This window comes from Cyprinodon tularosa, unplaced genomic scaffold, assembly GCF_016077235.1.
Source record: "Cyprinodon tularosa strain WSP-4 unplaced genomic scaffold, ASM1607723v1 ctg850, whole genome shotgun sequence".
NCBI lineage: Eukaryota > Metazoa > Chordata > Actinopteri > Cyprinodontiformes > Cyprinodontidae > Cyprinodon > Cyprinodon tularosa.
In genome coordinates, this window is record NW_024039619.1 from 64,412 (window position 1) to 77,663 (window position 13,252).

At 38.9% G+C, this 13,252-nt stretch overlaps 1 protein-coding gene and 1 long non-coding RNA gene across 4 annotated transcripts in view; one reads left to right on the top strand and one right to left on the bottom strand.

Moving 5' to 3' along the window:
- Window positions 1-13,252, bottom strand: part of slc39a14 (solute carrier family 39 member 14) — a 34,975-nt gene that overhangs the window by 8,602 nt on the left and 13,121 nt on the right. For 2 of the 3 annotated variants that reach the window (XM_038273016.1, XM_038273015.1), the window contains exons 2-5: window positions 9,619-9,780; window positions 8,723-9,068; window positions 6,442-6,619; window positions 2,696-2,865 (exon numbers count right to left, since the gene is read on the bottom strand). In XM_038273016.1, the coding sequence (XP_038128944.1) occupies window positions 2,696-2,865; window positions 6,442-6,619; window positions 8,723-9,040 (666 nt within the window). In that variant the 5' untranslated portion in view covers window positions 9,041-9,068; window positions 9,619-9,780. Of the gene's footprint in view, window positions 1-2,695; window positions 2,866-4,325; window positions 4,496-6,441; window positions 6,620-8,722; window positions 9,069-9,618; window positions 9,781-13,252 lie in introns of all 3 variants that reach the window. The other variant, XM_038273017.1, reaches the window with a different exon arrangement.
- LOC119775120 lies at window positions 11,000-11,633 on the top strand. The gene is made up of 3 exons (XR_005279610.1): window positions 11,000-11,136; window positions 11,229-11,437; window positions 11,510-11,633. It is a non-coding gene; the product is annotated as an uncharacterized LOC119775120 (long non-coding RNA).

Here is a 13,252-nt window from a genome sequence, read left to right on the forward strand (position 1 = left end):
ATTTTTTTCAGAGGACTTACACCACTGCTTGTTTCAGGAGCTTTTATCACCGTAATGCTGGATGTTTGCAGAAATTGTTTCGAAGCATCTGGATTATAATCCACACCCAGCGAGCCGACCTGAATGAGTGCCTTAGGAAATAGTCTGAAGCCAAAAGTAGCAGGAATTATAGTTAAGACCAAAGGCATTCAAACATCTGGCAGATTTAGGTTTTAAGTAGTATTTTTAATTTGGGACTTTCATTAATTTGATTTTCACACTAATACGTGACTTCCTCATACGTGAGAGGAAGTGTGGATTAGGGTGATGGTAAGAAGGCCATCCAACCTCTAAAACAAAAGAGGAATCAGGCAAAAATCTGGTTAGAAATTAGTGGAAAAGTTTCACTGCTGTAAGGTCAATTAAAGAGTAATTATTGAGAACTCTCAGTTACCATTATACCATTATATTATAAAAGATAAATAAGATAAAAATATGGATAAAAAGAAAATATACCCCTTTTTACATAATTTTATAAATGCTGCCAGCCTCATTTTCTGGGTTAAAGTAGCTTAATCTAAATGTCTAAATCTGCCAGGGGGTTGAATAATTTTAAGCCTAACAGTAGATTTTTTTTTTACCTGCAAACTTAAAACTGTTAGCTGCTTCATTTTACACTCCAAGCTGGGCTTAGAGCAGATTAAAAGCTTCACCATGCCAGCTCATTAAAGGGGCTTTAAAGCTTCACACAAAAAGAGAACACATTCAGAGTGTTAAGCAATCTCTAAAATGTTCTGTTGACCTTCATTTAATGCAAACCTGTTTTTATCTACAAAAGTAACATTTCAAGGATTTGCTGTCTTCAAACTCATACTTGTTTATCACATCTTTTCTCAGACCTGGCACTACCATCCTTCCTAGGTGGTCCGATCACACCCAGGCCCTGTTAAACACTGGTGTGAACGTGCTAAAGACAGATTAGAGATGGCTTAGATCAGAACGCCTTCAGAGATGTTCTGAGATGCTTATCTGCACTAGTTTAGCATCTACTCTAAGCCATTTACTACCAGACTGTGTTAACACGACTCCTATTCTTACCTAATGATCCTTTGATTGACATATATTCTATAATCAGAATGGTAACGTTTTACATCAAAGTAAAGAGAACCTGCGTAAATATAAAAACTGTTTTTGAATCTTGATTTTATGAGGAACCTGGCCCCAAACTGAGGCGGGACATTCTACAAAGGGCTTTCTCATCAATGAAGAGAAAATCAAGATCAAGATATTTCCTGCTAAAAGAGAGATGGGCCTTTCAGCTCCTTTTGTTCAACAGTGGCTTTGGTAATAGATCCACTGCAATGATGCCATTTTCTCTTTCCTGTTTTTGAGTCATTGCTTTAGATTGTGATGCCCAGAGAGTCCAGGCCCCTGTTAGTTCTTTAGATCAGGGGAAGATGTGTTTCTTTTTGAGATAATAGCCTATTTTATTATAGTTGATTAGTTCACCAGCTTTATTTAGGTGTACAGTTTCACATCTCTCAGATTTTACTAAATCTAAACTGTAAATGATATATGATTAATTTTGAAATAATATTTCTAAACCAGCTGATTTATATCTGCTGAAACAAGCCCATGGTGTCAAATCACACCTTTTATTTGACGCAGAGTAGAAAGATCTAGATATATTTTATCAGCTGTGATCATATGTCAACTGGTGCATATATAATAGGCCAGAGTTAATCTTAATTACTCGTATTACTATAAGCTCAGGCTAAATTTGTGATGCAAATTATAGCATTTAAGCCTAAATAACCAAACGTGATTCCTGGGAAATGGAAACATTTTATTACCATATTTTCCAGACTATAGAGCGCACCTCACTATAAACCCACTACATTTTTTGAAAAAACTGGAAACGTACATAGCCGCTGATACCAGCTGAACTTTCTCCCACCAAACCTGTAAGGGGAGCTCTACATATCGCCCCTGGAGTAGGGATGAAGAAGAATGCTAGCTCCCGTTAGCTTGTTGACTCAGAGCAGTAAGAGTTTCCACTGAAAGGTGGGGCGTCCTCAGCTCTTTATTTCAGCTCTGCAGGAGTTGAGCCCAGTCTGTTCATTGGTTCGGCAGCTTTAATGCTGCAAATAAATGTCAAATCTATTTTTCCACCGTGCATGCTGTTAGCATGTTCTTGTGCTAAATGAAAGCTAGCCCCTTATTCTTTCATTTCCAACTTTGTCTTCCCCCTCTGGTGGTTAGGAACATTCACAGAAAAGCTGCACCTTCTTATAAGCCTCATAGTTCAAAACATGGCCAAAAAGTAGCGGCTTATAGTCTGGAAAATATGGTATCTAACTAATTACTTAAAATTGTCCTTTTAGTGTGTAATTTAGTTGATATGCATGTTTACGGGAACTTCAAATCCAAGCTTAAGGTGTTAACATTAAGGAGCGGCTTAGATGCTAATAATTTAACCATGACACGAAATTCTATATAAACATCTACAAATCTGTTTCATTCAACCAGTATTACTATAAGTTTGTCTTTGGGATCAAATTTAAAAAAGTATTTAACAGAAACAGTTGAAGCAGGAAAAACCCAAGAAATTATGTAAAATCAGTACCCAGGAGTGTTTGGAGGGAGAATTAGAAAACAACCTTGCCCTGAGGTTTCAGACTGCCGCTTTATGAGCCACAGAAAGCAGTAACTCTACCTCTGGGATGAGCTGAAACAAGGCGTTGGAGTACAGCGTGCCAATGGCCAGGGCTATGAAGTAGAGCAGCAGTCGCTTGTAAAAGGTTTTCTTCATGAAGGGCACCACGCTGGCCCCGATCAGTGAACACAGAGAGATCAGTGTCACACACAGGATCCCATAACCCCACACTGATCGACGGAGCAGAAAGGAGAGGGAAGGAAAGACAAAGACAGGTGGTTAGTGCTCTGATTATCTGATGAGACTGATTACCGGGTTGAGAAGCAAAATAATTAGACAGCAACCAATGATCCCTGCAGGAGAGAGAATTGAACAAAGACTCTTTACACAGACAGGAGGCCTGGAAAAAAGTTTAAGAGAAGTAAGAATCTTCTTCAAGAGGAAATGATTCCTCTTTACGTGAAGCAGACTTTAAAATCCATTCATTTTCTCAACAAAGGAAGTGATTATAGGGAAATTCTAAACAAACATGTTCCAAACCACTCAGGTGAGTTTGTGTGACTGCGACCGCCTCGGGAAAAACACTGCTCACACAAAGAAGATGAGAGTAGCAGCACTGAAAAGGCTTAATGTATCTATATGTGTTTTATAGTCGTGGTAAAGAGAAAACGCTTCATCTTTCTGTTTATATTAGGAAAGAATAAAGTTCATCCAGTCTTAACTGGATTCTTAAATATATTTAAAAAAAATCTAACAATGTGTTTAAGAAGAAAACAGCAGATCCCATCTGTCATTTTTAATAAAAAAATCAAAGAACTGAGTAAATCCTATGATTTAATAGGCCTTCATCACCTTCAGCAGCGATAATATTCAGTAATCTCCACGTCTTTATGCTTATGTTTCCCAGTTTCCCCATGTTTCCCCAACAAATGACCTTAATCTACTTTTAGTTTATGCTTGATTTAAAGCCAACCAAACCCATATCACTACCCCTCCACCACCAAGCTTAACAGTGGGTGGTGTTTGGGCTCATATGTTTGAAGGACATCGTTCCAGAAATTTTGAGATTTATTCTTATGAAACTCTCCAATCATAAAAGATGGAGCTATAATCTTTAAAGATTACAGCTCCATCGACTGCAAAATAGAGAACTTTAAAATAGTTTGAGATAAACTTAGAACCGTTATCAGGATAATGGGAAGCAAATCTCTACTTGCTGGTGTCTTTCTGCTTTGGCCCTACACCAGTAAACTGCCAGTGTTAGAGTTTTTATAGAGGACGTCACACTTGCTGATGATAAGTTCATATTAAATAAACATCAGGCTGCTGTTTCCTTTTAAAATCCAGACTGAAGTTACACATAAACTTTCTGTCTCTTTCATAAACAGTAACTGTGGGATCTGCTGTGTTTATGGTTAGAGTTAAACCATTTTGTAATTCTGCTCAAAACTGGATCAATGTTAATGTAAACACATATATGATACAAAAAGCATTTCATTGCTAATCAAAGATAATGAAAGGTATCCTCAAGAAGCAAAAGCATGGAGAAGAAAAAAATACATTTTTAAAGTACAAAACTGGACAAACTTGAAAACACGAGAAATTCTTAAGATGCACTTTTTCTGCTTTTCTATCAGTGTCCTCAAAGGGAAAGGTGTAGAAGATGTGTGTATACAGGCAGGGAGCAAACCTCAGGAAGGAGCTGGAGGATGGCTGTAGAGAAGAGGGTGCCAATGGCAAGTGCGATGAAAAAGGTGAGCGCGTGTTTCATGCAATGCGTCTTCATCAGAGGTACGATGGCAACTCCGGTGAGGGAGCAGACACTGATCACAGTCACGCTCAAAAAAGAAAAACCCCACACTGGGTATGGAATAAAGAGGAGCGTTAAAACCATACACAATGAACTAAAAGGACATCTGCTTTAAAAAATACAATCCTGTAAAAAAAAAAAAAAAAAAAAAAAAGATTTAAATATAACCTTAAAATGTTTGAGAAGTTCCAATTTTACATTATTTGAAAAGTAAAAAAACTGAATCTGTGAAGAAAACTTTGAATGTTAAGAGTTGAATAAAACCGCTGGAAAAGAAATAGAAAATCAAAAGTCTTAAAACATCAAAGAAACAATATGAGCAGAGTTAAAAAGTTTGAAAAATAAAATCCAAATAGCTTATATATGCTGCATAGAGGTAATCTTTATATATAATCAAATGCAATATAGTCAGCAAGTTGGGGAAACCAAAATAGTAAAGCTAAATATTCTTTTTTTCATCCGAGGCTGCCGCAAATGTTAAAGTTTATTAACTAAAATGTGAATGAGTTAGAGTTAGCGAACATTTTATTTCATTTTGTTTCTTCTTTCCTGGAGGACAAAAATGTTCAAAAATGTCACAAAAAGTACATCCTCATTCAGTTTTATAATTTCATTTTATACAGTTAGCAGAGGCTAAGTTTTGTCTGCAAATATTTTTGTTATATTACGTCATTTGCTTTGCAAATAGTGCAATAGGTCCAAACAGGCAACTGCTGTGAGAGCTGCTTCTAAATGATAATGGAAAAATAATAAAAGGTAAAACAAAAGCAAATAAACCCGTAATACATCATGTGTACACGACTGCTGTGAAGAAACTAGCATTTGGAATCTATATTTTAATATTTGCTCTTACGATTTGTGTAAAAAAATGCAAAAAGTCAAATTTAGTACGAGGCTAAATACTTCTAATGGCAAGGGAATTTTTAAATTTGACAGCTTTAACAAATATCTTAAATATTACTTAACGTATTTAAGCCAATGGAAACATCTGGGATAACAAGCTGCCAGAGTTGAGAAACGATTTGCTGAGGTAAGCATGGTGGGGAAACAATGAAACACCCCAAAACAATAAAAAAGAAAAAAAATTTGGGCAAATTCAGGATATGTTTAACTTAAGGAAGAACATTCATAAGTCTTTAAACTACAGTTCCACATGGAATTAAAAAGTTTTCAGGTTGTCTGCTGCATATATGAACCTCTGTAACGTCTGCCTCTGTGCTGCTGGGAAAACTCTACAGGCTCTGAAAAGGAGAACTGCTGAGGGGCCAAAATAAGCTTCTCATGGGGGCTGGGAGGTGAGCTGAGGGCGCGAGAGAGAGCGGCTGATAAGGAAAAACAAATCTGCTGTTGGAAAGACAGAAGCAAACTTCTGGGATCTGTTTCTCTCACCTATCAAATGTTAAAAAAAGAAAAATGGTCAATTAAAGTACAAAACTTTCCTACCAGAAGCAGAAATTTTAATAAGATGACTTATAGAAACTGCATCATGTTTAAAAGCAGAAAGAAACTTAAAACATAAAAAACATCAGCAGGTTCTATGACCTTATTTCAACAACTAACTGTACCAGGCTGCAACAACAGCCTATAGGAGCCTCTCTATTTACAGTATGTAAAAGAAAAAATGTTTCCAGATCTTTAAAGGACATCCTGTTGGCTGCACAAACTCAGCAAAATGGTTTCAATTACAGACAATCAGCAGCTGATGAAAGCTGAGCTCATCTTTGTGGTTTAGATCTATGGTACACAATGGATGTGCTGGTGGAGCCTAACTGTCACTCTAAAAGGTTACTGAGTTCTCACCCAGTGTGACAAATACTCTGAAAAATAATGCACCTTTCAGATAATGTCTAATTACAATGACAGTGTTAGGGAACAGTTTGAGGCAACGGGAAAATAGGATGAAGCCTTAAACAAAAAGGTCAATGTTCATTTTAAATACTTGACAGAAAAGCAATTTAATAGCTACAGTCATTCAGATTATTCAGCTTATTCTCACCTTCTGCATCTGTAGGTCTGGGGGAGGGGTCCGTGCTTAGCTCCTCCCCCTTTTTCACCTTGCAGGTGCCGGCATCCAGCTGCTGCAGCATGGTGGGACACAGCTTCTGGAGACCCTGCCCATCCAGCCGGGACTGCTCGCTGATGCTGTAAATAGCCAGCGTGTCTGCAGGCAAACACTGGGATGGGAAACATTAGAAGTACATTAAAAATGGGATGCTGAGGAAAGATTGGTCAACACCCTCCAGGAAATGTCTCACTTTTTCATCAAAAGAAGAGGAGAAAACGGGGACAAAAACCTGATTTAAAGCCATTCTGAGGAAATCGTGCCCATAGCACTGCTTCACTTTAGCTCTGGGAGTTCTCTAATGCCTCGTAATGCACATGTATGGCCACCTGCTGGCCTTACTAATAGGTATAATTGAGGATTCTATAAATTTCCGAGCTCTAGTCCACAGTTATACCACAATAGGGAAAATAATCTCCTCCGTTACAAGCAGACAGCAGTATTTAAACCAGAAGCATGTTTAGTGTTCACAGCAGCTGCCATAGAGGACTAGAGGATGATGATAAACTAAGCTTATCTTGAATGACTGCTACTGGGCTGTTGTCTGCGATCATGTGAGCTGCAGCCGTAGAGTTAGCCAGGAAGGCATGTGGCCATCAAAATGGCAGCAAATCAAAAATCAAAATCTATTTTTGCTGTATTGCATACTCTCTGCTGGTACAGCAAATTTCAGGAAAATGACATACGAGAAAAAAAAATCATCACCTGGAATGTGTAATGTAATGTTAAGTTTCAATCACTTGAGGCTTTCTCAGAACTCCGTATTAATCTCCGAAAAAGCAGATCAGTGTTTATGACACTAAGTACGGGAAATATGAAAACTATGCCTGTGTTGTGGCACCAGTACCTAACTCTCCTAGCCAAAGCCGGAGAACAATTGACTCCTCTGCTTTTTCTGCATTTGTGATGAAAGTATGAGGAAAAATGTGGTGCTAAATATAAAAGGAAAGCTTGAAAGTCCACGACCCATCAACCAGAGAGGGAGAGGTTGGACTGAGGAGGTTTGTAAATGTCAAACTGAACTGGGATTAATCCAGTGTAGAGATAAAAATCTGGAATTCTCAAACTCAAAAAGGTTTTTTTAATAGTCCAAATATTATTGTTGTACTGACTTCACGGTAATATGGTGCTGTTATCTGGCTGCTATGTGAATTTTTAGATGTCTGTTTTAACATGAGTCACATTTAAATGAAATAGTGAGTGTTTGGATTAAATGAATCTATTCTTGAACTGAACAACGACTCAATAAAACAAACCAGGTTATTGATTTCTGACTTTATCCTGACTGTTAATCTCAGAATTGAAAGTCAAAGTACTTAGCGGTGCCAAAGCCCAGGATTATCGCTTCAATAAAATAGGAATATCACTAATAGTCATAATTATGTAAGAATAAAGTCTGTTTTATACTCAGAAACCAGGTTGTCTGCGTGTGTGTCGCAGTTAACGCAGATATGCGCCCCCCTTCCGCCGACACTCTAGTGCACCTTCCCAAAACTGTAGGTGAACGGCAGACAGGAGGCCTCTGATTGGTCAACTCTACATCCGCTCTACACTATCCGTATTTCCTCTTTGGTACCTTACCGGCTTGTTTTGTTTGTATGACCGCCATTGTGGAAAAGGACTCATGAAGATGGACCAGCTAGAATAGCGAAGTGAATCTATTCTAGATTGATTAGCTACTTTTCAGTCAAAGTGCGCATTGGTCCAGTCGCCATTGTTGTTGAATGACCCTGGTAACTGGGAGAAAAATGCCACCCACCACACCCACAATCCGAGCTAGTTCGTGATTGTCCCTCTTGAATTGTGGCATGGAATAACTTGGGCATAAATCAAAAATATAGGCGTCATACCTGAAACAAGCTAACTGTGACACAGGTTATACTGCGGGAGTATAACCTGCCCTTAATTCTGAGAATAAAATCAGACTTCTGAAATTAAAGTCAGCAATCAATAGCCTTTGTCGATTTACAGAGTGGATGTTTTTTTTTTTTTTTTATTGCCCAAATCCTCCACCATAGGAAAACATAAATAAAAATAAAAAATCAGACTATTCACATTACCTAGGTTCTCCTCTTATGTGTCGTTATAATTATAATGACCCATAAATCAGACACCAGTAAAGATTAAAAGCTTAAATAAATGCCATCAGTTTTGCCGACTGTAGGGAACCCTTACTGAGTAGATATGCTGACAGCAGACCGAGAATAGTTTGTACCTTGGAGCTGTTTGCTGCGGGAGGTGTAACTGTAGTTGTCTCTGCCTCATCTCTTTTCTCATCCGATTTCTCACTTTGACTCTGACTAAGTAAAGCCAGAAGTGAGCGCAGCTGAGGCACTGTGATGGTGCTGTTGTCTCCGTAGCGGACCAGCAGGTCCTGAAGAACCTGGGCAGGCGACTCCGCCTCTCCTTCCTTCTGACAAGTCACCTGGCTGACTGTGCAGAGGAGCACAGCCACCGCCAGTATAAACACCGGCTGGGAGCAGAAGAAGGTGATCGTCATAGTGACCCTGCCATGAGGGGACCCGTTGGGCATGTCGTCTTTAAAGGATGGCGGGTGTTTTCTGTAGCAGGAAGAATCAATGTTTACAGATACTTTAGTCTAGCGGAAAATATAAATCAACAAATGAATGATTCTAGAAAACAAATTGCTTTATTGGGTGACATAATAAAAAGTTAGAAAACTGTAGGAAGCATGATAATCTTTTAGTCCTCTGCACACGCAGAATATTATATGAAAAAATATATATTTTTGCTCATTTAATATTAAAATACAACAATTTTAGGATACTTTAAAAACCAAAAGAGAAGTGACATCATATTTTCTGTTTAAGTATGCTTATTTACCTGCTGTACAATGTTTCCATTAGATTAACATACTCCTGAAAAACATAAACCTAGTCAGCAGATATATGGATATCGAAATATATAGGAGGGCATTCATCTTTTCTTCCATTTAGATCCTGACATAATGCTAACCACACGTTAAATACAGGTCTGGGATTTTTAACCATTTCCAAACAGTGAATTGATTCATTTTAGAGTTTCCTTGAGGAGTAAAGCTGGACTAAACAAATGAAAGCTTTCATGTTTCACCTCAGGGAAAAAGCTCACCTTTTTCTTTGGACTCCCTAATGGTAGCTGCTGCGTAAACTGCTCGATTCAGTCCGTCTGCCGTGAGGCTCTGACCACTCAGAGCGATGCCCACTGATTACCTTGTAGCTGAAAACTGTGAGAGCTGACGGGGAATAGATGCCGTCTTCAGGACAGAGTGAACTGTAAATAAAAAAATTAGATAAAGAATGAGGTTATGGGTTGTTGATGAAAGACAAATAAACTTTCATGATTTATCTACAGGGGAAGTTTCTGGGTTTACATTAAACTCACTTGATTTCTTTTCTAGCCAAACTTTCAAGAGAAAGTGAAACATTAAGCCACTCCTGATCCCTTCTTTTCCAAAATTGAACATTCCTTGCTGATCTGTACCCAGCAATTTGAAGGGAAGGTCACTTTGTGTTATGGTAGAGAAAGCCACAAAAATGCACTGTAGTCACAAGAACGAGAAAATTTATACTGCAAGCTAAAACTGTGAAATTTTTTGTAACAGAGGGCAATAAGCAAATGTTCTAAGCATAAAACACCAAAGGGGGGGGGGGGGGGGGGGGGGGGGGGGGGGGGAATGGCAACCTTTCTTTAAGCAAGGAATTATCTGTATTATCTGTTATCTATAATCATGAACAAGTGTACCTTATTTGGAAAATATATAAAATAATTGTTGTATAGCAAATAGAAAGTAGGAAGTGACCTCTAAGTATGAAAAGTCTGGAAAGGTAGGCCATAAGCTCCAAGAAGGTAAACCTAGAAGTTGAAGAATTTACTCCTCACAGAAACAACCCTACAAGTCAAAGTATGTACCTGGTAAGTTCTGGAAAGTACCTTGAATGTATTGGGGAAGTATTCTACAAGATATAGATAGTATCATACTTTAGGGCAACATCAAAGTTTTTTTAAGCAAAGTAGTGAAAGTAACCTCTTCATCCTGTAACTTCTTGTGGTGTGTTCAAATAAAGTCAACAGTAAGTTGCAGAAACTGCAGAATGGCCTGTACTATTGATTAGTACCTTAGCTGCTCTGTAGCCTTATCTCCATGTTGTTAAATCGAGAAAATTAGGTATTTTAATATTACAGTATAAAGAAGGGCCCTTTTAGTTGCAAATTCTTTAGACTTGAGTTGAGGTTGGATAAAAAGAGTCACACCTCCAAATTGAGCATACTCTCAGATAGCTGGTTATTGAGAGATTGATGGAATTTAGTTAAAGTATGCTTTTATTAGTGAGTAAAAGGATCAGGAGGAAGTAGCAATGTTTAGACAGAAGAGTCAAAGGTGTTAATAATATTTTATAAGTTGAGTGATTTTAGTTTGTTCAGCTGTTGTGCTTAGCAACAAGAATTTCTACACAGGATAAGATGACTGTCATACTCCCAGTCGTGGGTGCAGGCTGGGGTTTTGCTTTTCCTTTTTTCTCTCTCTGCAGGGCTGGATGGGCAGGTGCTCCTCATCAGCTGATTTCCACCCTTTTTAAGGAGCTGGAACCAGGAGGAGGGCGTCAGTTCGTTAATGCTTCAGCGTTGGTACAACTGATCCTGAACCAAGCCTTGAACCTAAGCCTTGAACCTAAGCCTTGCCTGAATCTAACCCTGTCCTCTCTGCTCCCTTCTCCTAGAACCCAGGATCCCAAGCCCTGGAACCATTCAGTCAGCCTCTAGGAACCTGTGAGGCTTCTGGTCTCAGAACCTTAAGACGCCCTCCTGCCTGAGCGCACCTGCCAGTCCACCCTCAGACACCACCATCCGATCTCGCCAACCGGACCTGCACCAATAGGCTGGATCACTGGACACCATCCTCCCAAACAGACGCCAAGCCGTCCTCTCTGTGAGTCTCATACATCCCTCACTCTTCCACCAGCACCGAACGGTTGCTCACCTGTCACCTAACCTCTTCCAGCCGTATCCTGACAACCCTGCCTGCCGGACTCCTCTCTGTACTTCCACAAACCTTCAATAAAACCTTTAACTGATCATTGCCTCCGTGATTGCTCCTATTCAGAGTCTGAAAACCTAAACATGACAATGACGACCAACCTGGTGCTTTCTATGCCAGATGCAGACATCTAGAACAAAATTGCGGCTGTTGTTAGGTATCCTAGGCTTAGGTTCATATGTTTCTTGTTTAAATATAAAATTTGTGATGTGTCTTGGACATAGATTCCTTTAGGCATAAACACCTTTGTGATATTATGCTGTAATGACTGTAAATTCAATAATGTTCTTTGCCTCAAAAGATCTCGAGGCATAGAAAAAAAACTGAACTTGGCAGAAGTGAAAGTCGTCAATCCACATGATAGCACAATCAGAGCTACTTGCTCTAAAGACCTTCTGCTGGTGCTGATAAAGCAGCTGACAGATACTGAAACCCTGTAGGCTACTCTCTGACGTCTTTAAGATAATGGATGTTATATTTGGCAGATACGTTAAACTAATCGCAAATATCATAACTTATTGTTTAGTATTGTAAGGATTTCATGTTTTGACATCCCCAAAAACTAGAAGTAATTTTGGAGGTGGTGACCCTTTAACTTTTTTTTCAAAGTTGGTTCCATTAAGGAAAAAAATCCAGGTGTATTCTTTTTTTTTTTAATACAAAATGTGATTGAAGCAGTTTTATTATGACCTATAATAAAACTATAAAACGGGTGTCCTGGAGCAGCTCATTCATTATTTGGTTTTAGTTTTTAATTCTCATTTGAAACCTGTACAGTAATAAACTTAGAATCTATTATGCCTCACCGTTACTTCAAACTGGGGGTGTAAATAATAATCGTTTTGTATCGATGCATTGATCCAACAGCCGATGATCCGATGCATCAACACGTTCGCAAGAGTATTGATTCATGGTTTGTTTTTTTTCCCCTCCGGCCTATTTTTATCCATTTGCTCCTGGACGTAATTGTGACTCCCGTGCTGCAGTGGCGCTAAACCTATTTTGCCCATCTACCTCGCTTCCTTTAGCCACTACCCTCTTTCAGTTTGCACACATACTCACATAACCAGCAGGCAAGACAGACATGGCAGGAATAGCGGAGGTGAAAGAAGAAGTAGGCAAGACAGACGTGGCGCAGGAAAATTCTTGAGTATCGAAAATAATCAAATTGTTGGGTCAGGAAATTGATACTGAATCGAATCGCCATGATGGGTGTGATTTACACTCCTACTTTAAACCAGTCTGGTATAAAAGCAAAATAAGCTCCTATGGCATAGTCTCAGTCAGCCTCATCATGAGTAAAAGTTGGACACAGGACACAGGACTTTGTGGACTGTTGCAAGCAGAACCATCTCCCGATCAAGGTGGGGGAAAATTAGAAGCGGGTGGTGGATTTCTGCAGGTGCAGACCCACCATACTGAAACTATGAACATGCATTAAACTGAATACAGACACTGGACTGAGATAAGAACCTAGGTAATCAACTTAACAGTAGATTGCACTGGAGTAACAACAATAAGTGTCAGAGAACTGTATTTTTTCACAACCATTGCTTTCTTGGTCACCCTTTGGAAGCCAAGAGCGGTCATACTTTTTTTTTCTTCCTTTGCCTTCTCGGGATAATGACATAACTATCTCGTTATCACGGGAAAACAGTTACTGATTTCCCGAGATAACGAGATGATTAACCTGTATGAGTAATGAAT